This window comes from Crocodylus porosus, unplaced genomic scaffold, assembly GCF_001723895.1.
Source record: "Crocodylus porosus isolate Cpor-Errol unplaced genomic scaffold, CroPor_comp1, whole genome shotgun sequence".
Lineage (NCBI taxonomy): Eukaryota > Metazoa > Chordata > Crocodylia > Crocodylidae > Crocodylus > Crocodylus porosus.
In genome coordinates this window covers 104,120,932-104,143,596 of record NW_017728906.1, presented here as the reverse complement: position 1 = coordinate 104,143,596, position 22,665 = coordinate 104,120,932, and the positions used below count along the sequence as shown (strand labels likewise).

At 41.0% G+C, this 22,665-nt stretch overlaps 1 protein-coding gene across 3 annotated transcripts in view; it reads right to left on the bottom strand.

Moving 5' to 3' along the window:
• The window catches only part of NALCN (sodium leak channel, non-selective), a 451,383-nt gene that overhangs the window by 18,885 nt on the left and 409,833 nt on the right, over positions 1-22,665 (bottom strand). For all 3 annotated transcript variants that reach the window (XM_019529699.1, XM_019529701.1, XM_019529700.1), the window contains 8 exons: positions 20,707-20,811; positions 17,540-17,646; positions 14,350-14,470; positions 14,166-14,264; positions 8,043-8,136; positions 7,395-7,501; positions 6,939-7,013; positions 796-915 (listed from right to left, as the gene is read on the bottom strand). In XM_019529699.1, the coding sequence (XP_019385244.1) occupies positions 796-915; positions 6,939-7,013; positions 7,395-7,501; positions 8,043-8,136; positions 14,166-14,264; positions 14,350-14,470; positions 17,540-17,646; positions 20,707-20,811 (828 nt within the window). The remainder of the gene's footprint in view (positions 1-795; positions 916-6,938; positions 7,014-7,394; positions 7,502-8,042; positions 8,137-14,165; positions 14,265-14,349; positions 14,471-17,539; positions 17,647-20,706; positions 20,812-22,665) is intronic.

Genomic DNA, 22,665 nt, shown 5'->3' with positions numbered 1-22,665 from the left:
TATTCAGCAGCAGGGGGCAAATTGAGGATACTGGGGACAAAGGGACAACACACAAGGCAGAGTTTCCTCTACAGTAGTGCTTGAGGCAGACAGCAGGTGAGCCCCCCAACAATGACTGGGTGGTGACTGCCACCACTGGGGATTGCTGATAAGAGTCAATCTGACCTTCCCCCTGTAGTGAAAGAAACTGCTCACACCCTTTAAAATGAGGGTGTGCAGCAACCTTTTCTTTTAAATTTGTGAAAAGGGTTTGGGGGCAATGCTGGTCTTTTCTCTGGACAGGCTAATCCTTACATTTCCTGGATTAAATATAGTTTTGTAACCAAAAAAATCAATGGGCCAGATTCATTCCTGCACTTTTATTGCTCTGTGCTGTTCAACGACGTAGAACCTCTGTCTTGCTCACTCTCTCTCTGTCTCACCTGAATTCTCCCCAAGTGTCTCCTGTTCCCTCGCTCCCCATAAAACTGCTCCTGGTAATGTCTCCAATTCCAGTGAGTCAGTTTCCTTTCTTCTCCTCATTCATATCTCACTTTGCACAAGGCCTGCCAACCCTCTTCAATATCAGTTAAATCTTTTCCATCTTGGGTTATAAAAGAGAGGGAAGAAAACTCTAATTTCTTACTCTTCTAAATTGCCACCTTTTTTGGCACCCAGGGTCTCTTACCTAGGTCTTAGTTTTATTGTATAAGATTCTTGAGATTTGGTAACTATATTTTGGTACAGTGTAGCTGTGAGTATAGTGTTGGTGCCTAACAAATGATCATTGGAATTGCATTTTGTTATTAATCTTACCAGTAAGGCAAAGTGAAGTATCACCCATATAACACCAAGGGATGTTACCAGGAGATCGTACCGATTTCTTCTGCTTTGCCAAAAGCCAGAAGGGGACATGGCAATAATCTTCATTGTCACCTAGGAAACAATAAAAGCAATATTTTAATTATAAGTTCATAGCAAAACTTTATACAGCACTAGATAAAGTTCTGTTCCTTAGAAATTTTTGGTTGTGTTCAAGTTGTAAGTTGGTTTTAAAAAGTAAGAGTTTTACTGGTGCTAATATGACTAAACACTAATTAAAGCACAAGTTACAATTAAAATGCAGTCTTAATTCTACTCATAATCAGGGATCTGGGTTTTTCGTTTGCTGTGGAAAAACACATATTTTCTCCTTTAAAGGGGAGTGGGATGGAGCCATGGGCGGCTTATCTGTGGGAGTGGGAGCCACTTCCCACCACTGTATGCTCTCATGTGGACAGGTCAGGCACCATAGGCAACGCATCAGATCAACATGGCGAGGATGTGCCTTCTCAGACTTCTGTGGCCACAGTAGGGCATAGGGGTGCAGCCTGGCCAGACCAGCACTGGGCAGGAACTGCCTCTGTGGCCCAGCAGATAGGACCCAGTGCAGGAGAGTGGAGTGGGACAGGGAGGCTCATTGCTGCAGCCACTGCTGTAAGACCCATGCCAGCCACGCTGCCATGGCTGCCAAGGTGAGGCACCCTCTGGCTGCTGCTACAGTGAGGGTGGCTTCTGTCCCCCCACACTGTGGAGTTAGTTAGGGGGTGCCTTACCGTGATGCCACGGATGCCCCATACACCCCTCTGCCCCACATACATCCTCCCTGCCCCAAACCCCCCACCCCACACCCACCTCCCTGCCCCCCACACTAGGGGGCTGGGGGTCAGCAGGTCATGACTGAGGGGCACCAGAAGGGCTGGTGAGGGTGGGGGGCTACAGGTTGGGAGTGAGGGGCAATGGCAGGGCTGGAGGACCTGTGGCTTGGGAGTGAGGGGCACTGGCATATCAGGGCTGCTCAGTGCCACAAAGCAGTGGGGGGCTGGGAGAATAGCTGCAGCTGGACCTGTGTCCTGGTGCATGAAGGGTGCAGGGGGAGCTCTGTGTTTCCATGATAAAAAAAATAAAAATCAACCACCAAAATATATAGTATATATATATAGTATTTAGCATTGATTTTATTATAATGATTGGGGCACAGGTAGACTTCCACATTGCTTTAAAATCGTAAGTATATCAATAAACCATCATGTTTAATTGATACCTTTATATATATAGTGATGTTTCATTTTAATCACGGAAAAATGTGAATTTGGGGTTTTTATCAGAGAATTTTGGATTTTTTAACAGAGAAAACCAGGATCTCTGTCATAAAGCATACACACACACTGTAAATATGTACAGGAATATATATATATTCATTCATGTAAATTTTATGTAAAAGCATTTACAGCAAAAGTTATAACTATGTTATATAACTTATATGTCTCATGTATTGCAAATGAATTTTACACTAGCTGCCTTCTTGCTACTTCACACTATGGCTGTTTGTAGACGTTAAAAAACAAACAAACCATGCTTTACTGGAAGAAGCAGCGTGTTACTTCAACCTGGCTTTGCAGTGCCTGTATAGATCGGCTGCTTCAGTAGGGCTTTTTGGTGCTATCTAAAGCTGAGTCAGATAGCTATTAGAAGTGCCAAAAAAGCTCCACTAAAACGTCCGATCTGTACAGATGTCAGGTGAGCCACGGCCAATAAACGCACTGCCTCTCCTGGGCATGCGCTGGGCTCAGTGTAGAAGCATGCTGAGTTTAAAGTGCAGGTTTTTTTTCTTTTAACATTTACAAGCATCCAGTATGAGCTCCATCCAGGCTCAAAGCATTGGAGAGAAAATAGCATGGGCCAAAAAGTGTGGTGAATTCCAAAATTTTTTCTGGTTAACACAGGGATCAGAATGGTTGACATTTCTAACACAGCTGCAAGAAGGAAGTGTAAGAATTAGCTCTGTTTAGAAAGAACAATAGTATTTAGTGGTTGTACTTGTGATTCAAGTTGATAGCCAACCCTTAACTTTATGTACCAATAGCATAAGAGTTACAACATAAAAGCAATAATAATTAGACTTTAATTAGATGGTTTTTTTTCTCAAGATTGTTATTTAAGAGCATTTTCTTAATTCCCAAAGGTAAACTGTCTTTAAAGACATATTTGTTTGGGCAAAAATTTGACTAATGATTTGCAGGTTTTCCAATACTTTTTCATTCAAGCCTGACTATAAAACGCACGGTAGTATTCTCAATTTTTATAATTTGCACAGTTTTCCAATTGTAGGGGAAGAAATAGGAGAATGGTTTATGTATCACTCCACAAATAAATATTTCCTTCTGTTAGCAGCATGCCTTCACTTTACATACTAGAATTTTCTTTTCCTTCCTTCTGTCTTTTTTAACATCTACAATAAGAAGTGCAATTCCTGCTTCCCACAGATGTTTTCAAGATATTATATTATATAATATAAATTTGGTCTCACCTGACCTTGTTACTACTAAAGTTTTCTCCCCTTGTAGTTTGTAGCTGTCTCCAGTGTTAACACCTCGCACCTATAGTACTTGAGGCCTTTAAGGAAGTTTCTATTGATGCTAGCAATTGAAAAGGGGATCCTTTCACCACAGCTGTTTGAGATCTCCTCAGTGCTTCTTTGACCTGATCGAAGAATGGCAGTGTGTCACTGCTGGGCTCTACCAAGCTATGCAGTTAGATGCGACCTTCCTCAGATCCTGTGCTGTCAGAGCCAGGCTCTTCCTGGCTGGGTGGTGCTGGGTACATGGTGGGGAGGGTGAGGGCTCCAGGCATGGGGGTTGACTATCCTCACAGGAGGACATACAAGCTGCAGTGCTCACTGCTGGGGTCAGTGTTGCAGGGGCAGGGGGGAAGAGAGGAACCACAGCTGGCTCCAGCCCTGTCCAGGGCAGACCGGGATCGTAACTATGTGACTGTTCAAAACATGTTCTAACTTGTAATACGGCATGGCAATGCTTAGTGTGAACTAAATAAAACGTGCTAGATGTCCAGGGATGACAAGGTCCTTAATTTCAGTTTGCAATTCTTTGTCAAGATACTACTGGTATTCATTTGCAACTAGTGTTTTAGTTTATATTCCTACCTTTCCTATTAAGATGTAATCTGCTTAGAAACTCTACAGAATGTTTTATCTTTCCTGCCCAGAACTCCTTTGATGACAATAACAAGACGTTATCTTTGGTCTCTTATTGTTGGTCATGACCCTGATCCCAAGGAAGAATGAGCCTTTATTTCCTTCCTATTTCATTGTCAGAAGATCTGTCAGTTTGCCCAAACATGGAATTGAATGGAATTTCTATTATGAACACTTTGAACAATTTGAATTTTGTCTTGGACTTGACTTCTACTCCTTGCCCACTAGGAAATCAATCCCTGGCTGAGAACAGTGACCACGTAGAGTAATTGTCATAAACAAGTCAACATTTATCAAGCAACAGTTACCTCTCAGAGATTCTACAGCAATGTCTCTCAATCAAGGTGCTGTGGCACCCTGGGGTACTTTGGGAGCCTTTCAAGGATGCCACATGGTACCACGCTGTGTCAGTGCTGTTAGGTGTGCAGGTATGATTCACAACATAACTCCAGAGATTTCAGATAGGAATCCATAGTGTTAGACACATTTTGACCTGGTGTAGTCTTTCTTGAGCTCTTTGCAACAGAAGAATTTCTTATTTTTCCATAGTCAAAAATGAGAGAAAACTAAGAGCTGGCATTTTCCAAGGGGTACCTTGAGTCTAGAAATTTTGAGAACCATTGTTCAAAAGTATTTTGCCATACTTAGATCAAGAAATAAATAAGAACAATAATAGACTCTGTAATAACTACTGAAATTATAATGATGACCACTGTAGAAGTAATTTGCTTCTCTAGAACAGCACTATAGAATTTGATACAAAATTATTATCAATATAATATATTATATAATATAGAAACTAATGACCCTGGTGAGAATTTTATAGGTTGGTTAAAAATGTACAAAAATAATATGATTGAGCAATTCAATAAAGCAGCTACAACTGTAATGAGATCGTGTATCATACTTGGAGCCTTACCATTTAGTATCTTGCCAGCAAAATAGGATCTATTTACCTGCTATTTTTCTTATGCACATAGAGGAGATGAGTTAACTGACCGGTGACAAATGTCTCCAGAGACATTAGGTTAATTCCCTAATCCCATTAAGATTAGGGATAAACTCTTGATACAAATTAGCCTACCTTTATTTCTTTTCCCCACAAATTTTCTGCATCCAAAATGTCACACCTTGCATTTAGAGCTAGTGAATGTATTTTCTGAAGCCCAGATGAAGTCCCAGGAAACTATTTCTATGGCAGAATAGGAGAATAAGGATTGCTTGCTGAATTAAAGATGGCCTATATGTACCCCACAGATCAAACCTAGCTATGTCTGCTTATTTTCTCAGTGGCATTGATTCTTCTTGGGCGAGAAAGGAAGAACAAGAGATGATATAAGTAAGGCTACTACAAGGGTGCCACTTCATTGTTTATACAGCACTGGGACATAGGAACTGTTCTTTTGGATTAAACCATCTATTTCACTATCCTGCTTGTGATAGTGGTCAGTACTGGAGTTTCAGGTGAAAGTGCAAAAAACCTTGCAAAGGAATGAGAGAATAATTTACTGATAGAGAAAGTTTTTTCTTAAATTCTATAAGTTTGTGGTTGGTTTACAAGCTTAAAAGATGTATATTCCTTCTTATTTTGAGTTTACCCAGTGTCACCATGGATATCATTATCCATATAAATATCTAATCCTTGTTTAAGTCCTACTCAGCTCTGAGAGTATCTCAGATCTTGTAAAAGTTTCACATGTTAATTACACCTTGCCAAGATGATTTTGGTTGTCATGTTTGCCAGGCAGCTAGTTATAGAAAACTCATTTCTTTTTTCATGGGTATAAGATATACTTTTTTTTAGGATGGGAGAAGAGGATTCATATGATAAAGAGCTTGGTTCAGTGGGCATGTAGGGAGCAGATCATGGATCATGGCTCTGCCGCAGGCCCTAGCCCCTGGTGCATACCCTGAATAGGAAAGCACAGGGTGAGCATTAGGGGTGTGTGAAATGGGCTGTATTCGATTTGGATTCAGACCGAATCAGGGACAGTGATTCAATTAGTTGATTTAGATCACTGTCCCGATTCAATTCGGCTGAATCCAAATCAGAAAATTCGATGCTGATTTGGGCAATCAGCGAGACGGCCATAGACACAACTTTAAATGTTTTTTCTACATCACTCGAGGTACCAGGTGTGGCTCGTGAACACTGAGATGGTGAGGCAGATCAAGCACTGGGGGGGCCCTCTGTGTGCTTGATGGTGAACTTCTGCCAAGTACTTTCTGTTCACTTTCAGGTCTGCTGTGGAGCTTGTCCCCCACCACCCCCTCGCCGTAGCACTCTCCCGGTTTGGCAATCAGCTGTGAGGGGACCCCAGGTGCACTCCAAGGTGCTCCCCCAGACCCAGAAGGCACCTGTCACTGAGCCAGGAGGGCATGGGGGTGGGGTGGGGTGGCCCTGTGCACTCCCCAGAGGACCCAGAAATGGACCAGAAGTGCTTTTGATCCACTTCCGGGTCTGCTGCTGAGCATGCCAGGGACCCCCCCACGCTCCTGTGGGATGCTAGATCTGCCCCACCATCTCAGCATTCATGAGCCACCTGGTACCCTGAGGTATGTAGAAAAAACATTTAAAGCTGTGTCTATGTTCGAATTGTTGAATCTCTCCAAATCTCTCCGAATCGATTTGGAAGGTTCCGATTTGATTTGGAGAGATTAAAGGATCTCCTGACTTGATTCAGAGATTTGGCCACTGAATCAGGCCGAATCTCTACCAAATCGAATCAGTGGCCGAAGCTTCGCACAGCCCTTGTAAGCATAGCTACACAGTGCAAACAGAATCCAAACTGTGTGTTTAAGTTCCCCAATTGCTTGGCTTTATAAATGCCGCTTGAATATATAGCAAGGAAATAGCATTTAGAAACCAAAATGAAATATACAAAACCTAGTCTTAATCTGAATAAAACATATTTTATCACTGTACCTCCAGGACAAAAATGAAGGTGAAGACAACAGACATTGTTGCTAAAGGAACAGTCACTGGATCTTCAGCATCCCACTGAATGGAAAAAAAAGAAGTCAGCTTGCAACCACTTTAATTTTATTTCATTATTTATTGTTGCCCTACATTCTATTTTTAACGTAACTAATATATTCAGGCAGGCATGGCATTTGGATGCAATCCTTCTCTTAAACGGAACTATAGTTTAATGAGAAATTAAAAACAGTAGAGCAGATCATCAGTGGGTGTAAGCTGGCACAGCTCCATTGACACATACATTGATTTGTACCATCTGAGTCTTTGGCTGCTGTATTTAGCAATAATACATTCCCCTCAGTTCAATACAAGCTATGGCCTACTTTATAATTCACTGTTTTTAAAAAAATGCAGCACACATGTTTTACCACTATTGCAAGGTGCCCCAAGAAACAAGAATACCTTAACTGACAGCAACACAGACTGGGCCAGAACAAGTACAGCAATGGTCCTCTTGAAAAATGGATGCTGTGTTATATCATACATTTTAGCTCTGAAGCCATCATTATCTGAAAAAGAAAGAGTTAAATAAGAGGATTTAAATACACAGAGCACTATTTTCTCTCTCTTGTTTCTTGACACATTTTTCTTACCCTTTAATGGCAATCTAATTTTTGCTCAGTACTGAAATACATTTCTAATTTTCTGCTATGATTTCACTGATCAAATAGTGTTCTGAACATGTAATTTCAAATACTGAACAGCAATGTTGCATGAAGGCTTTGGCACTGGCAGGGCAAGTACATCATTCAGTCGCTGTCAGGCTAATACATTCCATTCATATCATTAACAGGCAAGTACAAATATATTTCATTTAAAATTTCATTTTTTCATTAAGGCTTATCCTAAAACCATCGAAGCACAACCTTTTTTGGGGGTCTGATTTTAATAGCCTTGTGCAGAGATCTGTAGTTGGAGCCTGTTTCCACATTAACTTATGCACAACCTCCTAGTGGCCTCACAATTACAATTTTAATTTGAATCTTAAGACTCCTGGGGAATTATGAACACGAGGGCTCAACATGAATAAAATCAGAATATTTTTGATACCCGGACGAGGTGGGAGATGAAGTGGTTGTGCTATCTTCAGTCTGCTTTTCAGATCTTCCCAGCGTCTCTGATCTACAGTCAGCAAAGCTGTACCCTTAATAAATAAAGGAAAGCATAAACTATCTTCTGTCATATAAACTCTAGAACATTTAAATGCTGTAAACATGAAGACAACAGTCTCTTTGGTGTTTCCAATAAAGTTACATACACAACTTTCTTTGAATAACACAGTGTTTGGGTAAAGGGGTCAAAGTATCAGCCCTACACTCAAGAGGATTTCCAAATGCATTAGCTGTGAGTTTCTGGGACTCAACTCAGCAGGTGCAGTTGTTGCTCTTTGTAGCAGAGGCCCAGCAGGGGTAGGGAAACCCTGCAGGAGGTTTTCCATTTGACTGAACACCATTTGCTAGGGAACACTGTTTTAAACAGTAGTTGATTTTGTCTGGATTTTGTTGTAGAAAATCTTGCAGCTTGTCAGCACTGCTATCATTTGTCAGGAAACAAGCCCTCTAGAAAATTGCTGTAATACACCACCCTTCCTATGCTCATAGTATAATTGAAATAAGATAACAGTATGCTATGACTCTGTCTTCCAAAAAGGAAGCCCAAGAAAAGGTGAAGATATTACTTCAGGGGTGGTAGCTATGGGGAGTACACATAAATGTGTTTTGATAGCATAGAATGATTCTATTTAAAATGACCTTAAACCATAATAAGATCTTTATCACTCCAGAGACCTGTAAAAATCTCATGGCAAAAGTCTGGAGCTGACATAAACAGCAAAGACCTTTTAAAAATAAATGTCACAGGTAGCACTCTGATACTGTGTCCATGAGCACTTAACCATCCTCAACTGTGTGGGGAATGGGGTGATCTTCGGTGTTTGCCACGGCTTCTCCAAGCTCTGGAATTGTGATTCACATAAATGGCTGACTGGGCCACTGATAAGGTCAGGAGAGCTTCCTCTGTAGTCGACATAATCTCTTTATGGAATTACTTCCCTGGGAAGATATTCCCTTAAATTGAAAGAGACTGATAGATATAATGCTTATTAACTGTAGTCAAGCCAAAAACCAGACAGTATAGGAAGTATGAAATTAAAAGAGATTCCATAATCACAAAATTCATAAAAACAAAGGATCTGTCTATATTTATTCTTAGAAAGCTTTTATGGCAGAGAAGATAGATATGGTAAAATAAAAATGAAATTTAGCAAAAAATGTACAAATACTTGCACCACAGACAGATCTGTGTCTCGGGAACAGTCCACCTCTCCACCTAGCTGGTCATGTGAGGAACACAGAGCACTGCCTGGTTCACTTTCTTCTTTGCTTATGGACCAAATTCAGACCCTGTCTGAATTCATATGTTGGCACTGCCATGATCCAGAGACACAACAAGCAGTTTCTGTGCCCAGGGCAGCAGTGGCTGGGTCAGCAGCAGCAGCCAGACTCACAGCAGTGCCCGTCAAATTCTTGTACTCCCTCAAAACTGCCACCTGGGGCTAGTGCCTCAGTTACCTATCCTCAGTTGTGCTACTGCTCACAACAGATAGGAATTTGCATCTATATCTCTTAACAAGTGCTACATTTTTTGCAGGACTGACACTAAATTTGTCATATTCAAAATATCACAGTATATTCAAAATACCTCACTTACACTCCCCATGTAAGTGGATGCTTATTAAGTATTTTGATTTGGATAAGTTACTCTTGTGCATCATTGGAATTGTTGCTTCCCTGTTCCCATTGTCTTCTAATTATGGGCAACTGGTGTTTCATGAGTCTGGAGGGGGCACCAGCAGGGTATGACCGGGGCGGGGAGTCCCCCAGCGACCGATCACTGAGTGTGCCGGGGCACATGTGGCACAGTGGCGGTGGAACTGCTGGCACTTCCACCACCAGTGAAGCCGATTTTAGGGGGGACCACAAGTGCTCTCCATGCTCCCATACCAGCTGGAGTGCTCACTGTCGAGGTGGGCACCAGTGTTCTCGGGGGGGGCATGACCCCCCCATATCTCCCCTATGCATCACTTATGCTTCTAACAGATGAGTTTCCTGGCCTGAGTATCTCTCCTATAGCTTACCAGAGTGACACCCACAAGCCTGTACTTCCTTTCTCACATAAGAAGCAAGATGAAAAAGGGAGACTGATATTTCGTATTGACCAGAGACCCTACTCCATATAAGAGAACAGGGCCATAAGTAACCTGAGCCATTGCTCCTATAAGACACCCCTGCAACATTTTAAAATCAAAATATTTCAATTGTTATTCAGATTATTTTGATTTCCAGCAAAAATATTGGCTTTAAAAAACTGCTAAAAAAAGACAAATCAATTCTTTTTTATGGATAAGCCCACCATCTTTCAACCAATTCTAAAATCAAAATTTCTGTGAAAGACCAACAGCATGAGTATTTACTTTTCAGAGTATGCCATTTAATCCCATATAAAGTTTTATTTCTTGCCTCCTGAATTAGATTTTTGATCATCACCACCCACTATTTTACACTTGATCAACTCCTGGACATTTCAATTATTTCAGACAAGTTGAATGTCAGTTCTTGTCCGTCATATAAAGACAGTTTTTTTTCTTCAGGGTAATTCACTAAAGATTCCACTCTTTCAATGGGAGTGAATCCTTAACAGTTTCTTTATCAAAGTAAATAAATAAAAGGTAGACCTTGAAAAGAAAAAATATGAAGGAAAACTGTATTTATGTATTTCAATACATAAACTGAAATGATTGCAAATAATTAAAAAACATATGAATGGCATGTTTCATGAGCGATTTATGCCCTATGGATTTTTATCGGCATGTAAATCATATGGAAATACTGCACTCAATTTTTCCATGTAATCTGCAGGGAATTGTGATTAGTGTTATTAATGAATAGGTTTCTTCATCTGCAAGCAAATGTTTGTCTAGTATTCAGTTAAGGCACAAGGGGACTGATGCAGTCAGTTGTTGAAAATCCAGACAGTGTCCAGAAAAAGTACAAAGTGAGCAGAAAAGATCAATGAGTAATGATAAATGGACAAGTCAGAGGACTCTGGAAATAATGGGGATATATAACTCATGGTAGTAGACCACAGGCTTTCACACTGACTTCATCAGCTCAACCAGGGACAGTTTTTGCAAAGGTAAATGGCTGTCTGAACTTTCTCATGAGCTCACTCTCCTTCTATGCCTTAAAAACATATCTTTCTGTTTCTACTGATTTCAAATTAACCCTCACCAATTCTCATTTTCCACTGGAATTTGAGTTCTCTTATGCCTTTAATACTGAATGTCTCAGCAAGAAAAAATAAAGTGTGAACTGGGAATGCCGTTCAGATATCTGTAGGGGGAAATATTTTTCATCATTCACATTTAAATTTCTAACACTAAAACAAATATTCATATCAGATTCACACAAGCCTATTGGAGAGATCGTCAGTTAAGTACTATATAGAATGGACCAAAGATAGGATTTTATTTTGCGTTAATGTACCCCTGTTCTACAGCTTATCATCGCAAACCCGAGAGAGAAGAATGTGATATGAGAAACAAAAGATATTGTGCATATGAAATATAAAGAATGGATATATGATAGCTACCACATATGTTCACCATTTGGAGGGATGGATATACACAGTGAGCTGAATTTGGGAGATCCAAAATGAATCTTACAGAGTTAGCGAGACCTGGAAGACTGAAACATCTTGTAGGACTAACCTTTTTGGCAGGCATGCTACAAAGTAAGCTCTACACCCTCCCTGGGTGTTACTCCAATCCCCTTCCCCTCCGTGATTTATTGCTCTGCTTTCTCCCCCTGCCCTGTGCTCCCCACTTGATCTGCTGCTCTGCTTTCTTCTCCCTGCCCTATCTGCCTCTGTTTTCCCTCCTCCCTCCCCATGCCACATGCAGGGCATGTTTAAATGTTCATCAAGGCACCATTGCTACTGTGCATTAAATTAGTACTTTTAGTATGAGGTACTACATAAAGGCACACTAGCCCATGCTAAAATGTAGTAGCTAAGGCGAACTTTTTTTGTGACACTTAATGTGTAGTAGACTAATTCTATGGCGCATTAGTGCATTAGCACAGCTGTTGCTGTGACATGCTAATGCACAGTAGAATAGGCTACTGCATCTCATGTAGACATGCCCACAGTGCCCAAGTTGGCCAACCCTATTGTAGGAGATAAACTACACTTAACAAGATTGGGTCTGTTGTCTGCATAATAATGCAATTAAAGATGTCGAGTGCAACAAGTACATTTTTACACACACGTAGTTCATACAAAATTACAAGAAAAATGCAAAAATGCATACCTGTTCACATCAGAATATTAGGATAAAAAAAATCTCACTTACAGTTCAGTCAAACATGTATTTACTCAAGTATTGTCAAATAACATTTAGAAAGCAACACCACAAAAATGTGTTTCTGTCACGTTACATATTCATTCCACGTGCTTACAGATAAACTTTTTAGGAGATAACTGTAGAAAGTTTGAAGGGAAATTAAGAAGCCATTTTTGAAGTAGGGGTACACATATAGCACGTTAATAGGGGCTACAATAACATTTAAATCAGTGATCAATGCATATCTATAAAGATATATTAAGGGACACAAAAGAAATATTAGAAAGAAATTGACCTTTCAAATCATAATATTTTAATGGCCTGTGACTTAAATCAGGTTGCTCAATCTTCTTCAAACTTTGGTGAGAAGTTTAGCCATCATCATACATCTTTAGTCATCAGTATACATATGGCAATTTTAATACTTTAAATTTAGCCATCATTATACATCTGGCAATTTTAAAGGCAATGCAGAATTACATAGCAGAATCATAAGGGGATGAAGAAAAAAGGGCTTTTAAAAGAACTTTGTTGTAGCCTTGACACTGGAGAAATTTCTGTCATGTGTAACTCACTTATCTGTATTTGTTCAACTTTTGCAACTAAAAGGAAACTGAGGGAGTATCTGTTTATAATATCCCTCAGATAAATATTTTACTATGAATTATTATGCCGATTAAGCTTGAATATGAGCCAATAGTCTTCTCTTGTTGCAAAATAAAAGCCAGCAGCACATTGGGTTGTATTAACAGGCATGTCTCTTGTAAATCAAGGGAAGTGATTCTTCTACTCTTTTCAACACTGGTGAGGCCACAACCTGGAGTACTGTGTCCAGTCTGGGACCCCACACTTCAGAAAGGATGTAGACAGATTGGAAAGAGTTCAGCACAGAGGAACAAAAACGATTAGAGACTTGGAAATCATGACTTGAGGAAAGGCTGAAAAAGCTGTATGTCCCCTCATATTGACAATATTTCATAGAAGCAGGACATTGGATGCTGTGAGTCCCCTGATCTACCCATGGCAGTTTAGGGTGTTAGGTTATGTGTTGTGTCAGGCTTGACAGTAGTCTTTTGTAAAGTTTAGATTATGGTTTGTACAGAATGGTTTGAACAGGAATTAGCCTGCCTCAGGACCTGAAGGGCCATTATAGAGAGGGTGGAGCTAGCTTTTTCTCTGTACCTGTAGGGGACAGGACTAGAAGCAAAGGTCTCAGAATGCAGTAGAGGAAATTTAGGTTGGAGATTAGGAAGAACTTTCTGACTATGAGGGTGGTTAAGCATTGGAACAAGCTACCTAGAGAAGCTGTTGGGAATCTTCATTCTTGGACATTTTCAAGCCCAGATTAAGCAGACATTTGATTGTGATGATTTAGTCAGGGATGATCTTGCCTTAAGCAGGGGTCTTGCCTAGACCTCTTACAAACTAAAAATGAGCATAGATATATATTTCAGTATGAGTATTAATCTGTACACTTGACTGGTAAGCAAGCTTTCTTTTTAGTTTCAATGCTGGAGAACTAATTGTCTTGTTGTTGTGTACTTTAACCTCTATATTCCACAGCCTGTCAGGAAAAAGGGTAACTGGAATATGAACACTGGATACTAAAATAGCATGATCCTAAAGCAAGAATGAATTTCTCAGATTGTAACATGCTTATGTTAGAAATTCTACATCTTATCTTACATTGTACAGTGTGTCATATGACATTTAGAGCTATCAGCAAAGTAAGAAACTATTCCATGCATAAGATACAGAAACGCAATCATTACCTTGTTTTCATTGAAATTAGCAATAACAACTCCAACGAAGAGGGTCAATCCAATCATACAGCCCAAGAATACAAAAACATGAATGTAGATTCCATGGATCTGCATGTATAACAAACATAATTATTCATTTAAATAAATCCCAGTAGGCTCGAAGGGATACAAAGAATTTAATGCATTTGCTTACCGGCCCTACACGATGGATAATAACATCTCTGACTTCTACCCAGCCTTTTAATGACAGAACTTCAAAGAGTGCCAACATGGCATTTCCCACATTGTCAAAATTAAAATTCCGAGGATTTGCCCTGAAATAAAGCAAAGGCATGAGAGCACTTTAACTTGCTTCCAGAAAGGCAGATCTTGAGCATCTTGCAGCTTCTCTAAGTCAATGCAGCTAAAAAATGACTCATAATAATAAAACAGCAACAACAGCATCTGGAATTCCTAAATTATACATAGGCTGCTTTATTTATACACATTTAGGATCTTCATAAGTATATATTTTGATGTATTGTTCCTCATCTCCTATATGGGATCCTGTTTGGGTATACACAAGCATTACATTTAGATCGACCTAATTGAGGTTAGGTTGATCTAAACACTCCAGAGTGCAGACATTCACAGGGCTTAGGTAACTCTAAAAATGGTGTGCCTGATCTAAAATTAGTTAACCTTAGAGGCAAAGTAACTTTAGGTAAAGGGTTAACCTGATCTAGTGATGGCTAACTCAACCTAGTAAATGGTTGCATACATTCATACCAGTCCAGGGGCTGGGAAAGCCTGGCCACTTGCCAGAGCTCTAGGGCCGTGCTGTTCTTAACCCAGACAACTCCTGAACCTGGACCAGGCTATTTTTAGCATCTGCACTACCCTTCTTCCCTCCCCCCACCCTGTCCCCTGTGGATCCAGAGTAAAAAGAAATGACATTTTCTTTCTGGGCTTCAGATCTAATATCCTCTGACTTTTGTATCAGCTGAGATGCCAAAGAATAATTTCAACTCAAAATTAAAGTGTCTACTTGGGCTAGGGACAGACTGGTTTAAGTGATCAGAAACGGGTTTAAACCTGTAGCAGAACAGATGTTCAGTGCACATAAACTAGTTTGAAAATGGCTGAAACTGGTTTAAGACAAACCTGGTTGAATGTAGTATCAGACTTAACTGATTTGGGTCAAATGAGTTTATGCAATGTCTGTCCCAGACTCCAGAGTTAATTTTGAAAAGAGCTCTGTACCCATAATCAAAGACCAGTTTTTCAGTTTGTTCAGCTACCATTCAGGCACCAAAATAAATAGCAAGATTTCAAGAAGCGCTGTCTTGTGTTTAGCTTTTGAAAATTCAGTTTTTTTTGAAAATCTGGCCCTTAGTTAAGTGCTAAGCTCTTGAAGATTTTCCTGACAATGCTAGCATTTGGCACTCACCTCCGCATTTCATGCAACAGTTAAACATTATCTACATCTGATAAGCTTTCATAGTTCATAGTTGGTAGGGTCAGAAGGGACCTGAGGAGATCATCAAGTCTGACCCCCCGCCATGGCAGGAAAGAGTACTGGGGTCAAACGACCCCAGCAAGGTGTTCATCCAGCCTCCTCTTAAACACCCCCAGGGTAGGAGCCAGCACCACTTCACTTGGAAGTTGGTTCCAGATCCTCGCCGGCCTGACACTGAAGTAGCGCCTTCTGATATCTAGCCTGAATCTACCCTCTGCCAGCTTGTGATCATTATTTCTAGTCATTCATGGTAATGCTTGGTGGAACAGGGTGCTTTTTACCCCCTCGTCCAAGTAGCTGATGAAGATGATGAACAGTGCGGGCCCGAGGACTGAGTCCTGGGGGGACCCCACTACCCACATCCCTCCAGAATGAAAATGACCCATCCACCACCACTCTCTGAGTGTGGCTCTCCAGCCACTTAGTGACCCATTTGACTGTGTAGGTATCGATACCACAGTCCCCCAGTTTTTTAATGAGAATGGGGTAAGAGACAGTGTCGAAGGCCTTCCTAAAGTCCAGGAAGACTGTGTCCACTGCTACCCCTGCATCTAAGGATTTGGTGACCCGGTTGTAGAAGGCCACCAGGTTGGTCTGACAGGATCTGCCTCTAATGAACCCATGTTGGTTGCCCCTAAGAATGAAATCCCCTGCTGGCTCCCCGTGGACATGCGCCAGGATAATTCTCTCAAAAAGCTTACCCAGGATCAAGGTAATACTAACTGGCCTACCATTTCCTGGGTCCTCCTTCCTCCTTTTTTTGAAAATGGGAACCACGTTGGCCCTTTTCCAGTCCTCTTTGCTGATTAAGATATTTTACATATCTCTGAATCAAACTGAAGTGGATTGAATGTGTTTACTTGTATGAATTCTGCTTTCACCATGTGTTTGAAGCACATAGGAACTGAAAAAGCCCTGAAGATGCCACAGCTTAACTGACTGCTCACTTCACAGTATATTATTTCATTAGTGTGGGATGGCTCTGAATCTACCGTTACTGGTACATTCCTTACACATACTCTCTTCATTAAAATAATTTTGTCTAGCTGAATTCGCAAAAAGCCAACCAATCTACCTTAAAATATAAGAAACGAAGGAGAATTTTCACATAACAATTCAGGAGTTGGAAAAATCTTAAAGGAACACTGTTAAAATACAAATCTAAATATAGTTTTAATGTTGCCCTTAAACACATTTTCTAAAGCTTCCTACATCCATACATCTGAGATCCACAGGATGCCACCACACAAGGCACTTCCTGTGCATAGAACAGGAAATATCTCATGTCTAATGGTGCCATCCTCTGCTGGAGAAGAATGGCACTGGAAGTCATGTAACTTAAGTTCTATGCTTGGTTGTGCCACTGATTTGATGTGTGATCTTGGGAAACCAAGTTCTCTCTGTTTCTTTTCCCATCTTTGCCTGTATGTCTTGTTTATATTATCGTATCTGCAGGGAATCAGTCTCAGCATACACAGGGGTACAGTACCTAGCACCACAGAAGCACAAATTTGGCTACAGCCTCCAATTACTACTGTAATAATTAATAATGATTATTATCAAGGGTCGAAGTTGATTTTTCTTTGACAGCAGCCACTGTATTTAAAACCTATTTTTCCTTCCTGCATAATTAATATCACTGTAGCTCATAAGATGTGAAAAATATTAAATATCTACTTCATTTTCCACTACTTATCCTGAGTATTTAATTTATCTTTGCAAAATCTCCTTCAGATTAGTCAGGAACTAGACAGTTCTATTTATCATCAGTTGTATTTTCTAGTTTTCATACACCAAAGAAAGCACAGTCCTGCAGTGTTTGTGTCCTGTTCTAGCTTAACAACTGAATTATCAGAAGAAGGTTGGCCAAAATACAGCAACTCACCAGACTCGTGGCACCCAAAATCCAGGTTTTTTCTCTCCAGGTCTTAGCTTCAAATTTAGATTTTTTGAAACACTTACATTTATTCGGAAGATGCCATGACAATCTTCCTGCATCAATACAAACACAAAGCACAACATTAAGTGAAATTTGAGCCTACAGAAACTTGAGGACGCTGCCCACAAAGTACACGAATTATGGCAAGATGAAACAATGTTGGTGGAATAAAAGTTATTTCTCAGTACTGGATTAGTAGAACTAGCAGCTGAAAAGAAACTGTAAGAAAGCTATCTGTAGGAAAGCTACATCATGAATAGCTGCAGTGCAGGCTGCACTCAACACTCCACCATACTTTTCCCAAAACTGAGAGAGCTCTGCAAGTCTGTTCCATCTTTGGCTTCTTCTCTGAGCTTGTTAAGCTGTGATGCTAATGCTGACTCCACTGATATCAGGAATGATACTCCAAAGGCCTTCAAGAAACCCACATGACATTGGTGGATACATTTTATCAATCAGGCCTTGGTTTTAACTATTGACATAATGGTTGCATCCTATTATTTTTTCCCCTTAGTTCTGGAACAACATTACTTATGTATCTTTTTCATGCCTTCCTCAAATACCTGGAACTCACTTCACTTTTAAATCTAATGACAATGCTTTTCTCGTTCAATTACTCCCCAAAACACCCTTTTTCTACAATCCTTCCAGTGTTTCTTATAACAAATAACCTCAAAAGAATGAAGTGTATAGTGTAGAAGAAAGTGAGATGGAAAGACAGATATGGCTCAAAGACTCAAGGCTGGAAATGATTTGTGGCAATCAAATGAGAAACTTTCCCTTGACATTCCATCACAGATTTTTAAATGAACTCTTAGTACATGGAGACAGAAATAAAGAGTTTTACTCTATGCTGTGTGACACCTAGACAGAAACCATGATATTAAGGGTAAAATATTGGCCCCACTGAAGTCAAATGAGGTTATTCTTTTGACTTCAATGCATTTAGAATTACAGCCTATGTTCTTACTATGGCCCATGATTGTGTAACTTGTCCTCCAGAGGGAGACCCAATGCTGACACCGTGCCCCAGTGGGGAGCATCCACATGAGCGTGCATGTGACTCTTGCCCCGCCTCAAACCCCTTTGAAGTGGGGCAACAGGCATGTGCAGGAACAAAAAAATGTTCCCCGTGCTGCAAGTTTGCAGTGCGGGGAGAAAATTAGATGCTGGATATCCAGGGGTCTAAAAAAATTGACGTTTAAAAAAGCGGCACAGGGCACGGTCTGGCCCTGAGGCAACCGGCGGCTAGGTCCTGCATAGAGGACTGCCAGAGCATCTCTGTGGTAGCCCCTCGCCCTGGTGCTGAAACACGTGGTTGGTGAGACCCTGTGTTTCAGCACCAGGGCTCTGGTGCCGGTAAGTAAAGCGTCAGGGGGCTGGAGGAGGGTGGAGGGGACCATGGGTGGGGATATCAGGGATATTTCAATTTTCCAATAAGGAACACCAGAATTCCTGCTAGGGAGGGCAATGGCAGGACCCTGCTTGCTCAGAGCTGGCACCTTGGACCCATCTGGCTATGGCTGACCTTCTGGACAAATGGGGCCAGGAGGACATGCTTTGACAGTTCAGAGCAGGCCACCACACCCAGAACATCTTCTGGGCAATAGCTGCCCAGATAGCCAGGCAGAGGGGGCACCAATGGCAGTAGTGCTGCACAAAAGCCAACCCTGCAACCGCAGTCCACTGGCAGCTGGCCCAGCGGGGCAGATGCCTCTACTGGCTGTGCAGTCACCATCCGGGTCTGGCAGGTGGGCAGCAGATCACAGCCAGGCAGCAGCCCCCGCTGACAGACTGCTGCAGTGGGTAGAGCGTGCAGGGAACTCTCAGGGCTGATTCAGCCGTCCAGCTGGCACAAGGGGTAGTGTCTCCAGGTACCAATTGGCTGGGCCCCAGAAGCTCCTGAGAGCTAGTATCTCTGAGCTACTTGCTAGGGCAGCTTTTTATACTGCTGGGGCCAGGACAGGTTAGCTTTTTATACTGCTGGGGACAGCACAGGGGAGGTATCTCTCTTTATATACAGCTCCTTGCAAAGCTCCTCATGGAGATCTGGATCAAACTGAGCCTCCAGCCCCAGGCTTATATGACCCTTGCCTCCACCCTCTTTTGCTCACCAGACCTGACTCCCTGGAGAAATAATGCCCAAGTGCTGCCCATTATCCAAATCAGAATCAGGGCTCTCAGCCTCTGCATCAGCTGCCCAAAGCCTTGTAGCTCCATTTTCTGCAAGCTGCCTTATCCCAGCCTGCTTTCTTCAATACTGATCTTTCTTCCTTCTTGTAGGAGTCCCCTGTTACTACCCACAGCTGTTCCACATGGCAAGGTGAAGGCTTCCTTTATCCTTGTTTTCCCACTCCCTACTGCCAGCAGTAGGTACTGCAAAGATATGCTGGAAAGGCTGTCCTCCAGTCTCTTGCCTGAATGCCGCACTCAGCCCCTCATGTGCAGCTGTCATAATTTCCCCAGCGTGGGCAAGTAATAGAGCTAAGTATCTCCTCCAGGCAAGGCAGTGCATAGCTGGGCCAGCCAGGTGGGTCCCTGCCATGCAGAGCTCAGCCATGGCCAAGTAGATAAGGTACTGCTTGTAAGCTTGTAATTTTGATTTAGATGAATGCTTTATTTCTCATTTTTAGATGAATACTCCTACTAGTGCATATACAATAATACCATTGTCAGGTTGGATGTCTGGGAATGGTCATAGCAAAAGGTAGTAACTCTACACAAAGCAAATTGAAGCAGGCATACTGCCTGATGTTTTTAATTAATGAATTTCCAGTATGTTGACTGTATTGGACTGGCTTTGAAACTGGCTTTCCTTTCTCAACAGACATTGCAGGCACAATCTTCTGACCCAGATTATCTGCACCTCTGATTACTGGTAGTATTAGTTATTTAGACACTTGTGTTATCAATTCCTGCAAGCGTAAACAAGAAGGTCAGATGAAGCCTGGGTTGAACATTTGGCTCAAGGCATGCACACTGTGTGTGTCCTAGGTGGATTTTCTATCTAATTTTGGGCTGAGTTTTCTCTCTATTCTTGTTGTGGCTCCCATATGTCTTCCCCCTTGCCCAAAGGAACATACTGGAATTCAAAAGCAGAAAGCAGTTCTTACCCTTGCAATGATGTGTGGATCATTACACTTCGCCAGTTTCCCAGCAAAGAGCTGAACTCCAAAGCTTGCAAAAACAAGCATTAATGTCAGCAAAAGTATGGATACCTGGAAAAGTGATATAAATTTAGTCACATTTTTTTCAGACAGGCTTGACATGAAGGACTAAAGTCTCAGGTACTAGGTCAGGGTGAACTTTTGGTGGCATGGAGTCAGCTAAAGTATGGACACACAAACAGTTTAGTAGAGAGCGGAAAGAGGTGAACTTCAGCTGCTCTGTGGCAACTGTCTCTGTGAATACCCTTACCCTGTAATCAATGGAAGTTAAACTATGGTACCTTACCCCTAAATGCAGTAGCGGGAACTTTTATATTTCATTTTCACTACTCATGACTAGGGATCCTGGTTTTCTCTGATTAAAAAAAATCCCGTTTTTTGGATTAAAAAAGTAACCCAAAATCCACATTTTTCCATGATTATTTAGTTTTAATCACAGAAAAATGTGGATTTTGGGTTTTTTTAAAATTTAAAATTGGGGATTTTTCTTATGAGAGAAAGCCAGGATCCCTGCTCATGACACTTCCAACTGGCCTGCATTGGAGTATTCAAAAATCCAATATTTTGAAAATGGCATTTTACAGTAACTACCTGCTTGCCTGCCTCTGACATAAGCTGAGTAATTTTGGTGAGCAGCTTGAAAAAATTGCCAACAACTGCCTTACACTATTATTATCTCTGTAATGCCTTGAAGCCCTAATGATGGAGCAGGATGCCATTGGGCTAAGTATCCAAACACTCTGGCTAAACTTTAAGCAGACAAGAATGCTCATTAATTTCAATAGGACATCTCATGTACTTCAATATGTGCTTAAATGATTTGCTGAATCAAGTCTTATTCATTAAGCTATTCTGCCTTCATTAGTTCTCTGTAACTCAAAAACAAAATAACAGTCATATAAAAATAGTGTTTACATTTTTTTTACAGAATGTAACAGAGAAAGGAAAGTTAACAGAGGGTCTTATGCAATCACTAAATCATTAAAAATCAGGCTAGAACTGACATTATACTTTCATAGTTTCATAGTTAGTAGGGTCAGAAGGGACCTGAGCAGATCATCAAGCCATGACAGGAAAGAGTACTGGGGTCAAACGACCCTGTGAGATAGTGCTTATGCTAAAAAAGGCCTAGCATAATTAAAAACGCACTAAAACTCTCAGAATGCTTCAAGGAGGTTGAGGAGTCAGTGATTGACATTCTGGTGATCACCATCTGACCCTTGAATAAGAATGCTGACAATGATAAAAATTGCAAGCAAGTAGCTTATATTGTTAAAACAGGAAACTGCATGGCTAAACCGCAATGATGAAAGATAACCACATACTATGCAAGCGGAGTCTAGAAAATGATATATTTAAGGTCAAGCAGAGTCTGGAAAATGTTATATTTAAGGTCATATAGAATTAACATAAGAAGCGTAAAATTATAATAAAGAGAGTAGCACCTGATATTATGAGTTAAATAGTAACCAATAGAAGTAGAAATTAGAAATGCATATGTATATGTGTTATCATATATAAGTAATAGTAAAGTTATGTTAGATGCCTCACTCTTAGAGTGTGGACAGTTTTGTATCTTTTGTCTAAAAAAAGATAAGGGACTCCTTTTAAATGAGCTGTTGACCAGTTCTGAGACTACTAAGTTGGGCAGCCACACCTAGCCTTAGGGTTAGAAAGCAAGGGCCTGATTTGGGAACTTTGTGAACCAACAGACCTCCTTAGTTTGTGAAACAATAAAAGTTTAAATTGAACATCCAGGTCTGAGCCTGTGCTTAATTCAGTCCTTACATAATTCAGCACGAACTCACACAGACCCCAGCAAGGTGATTGTCTAGCCTTGTCTTAAAGACCCCCAGGGTAGGAGCCAGCACCACTTCTCTTGGAAGTTGGTTCCAGATCCTAACC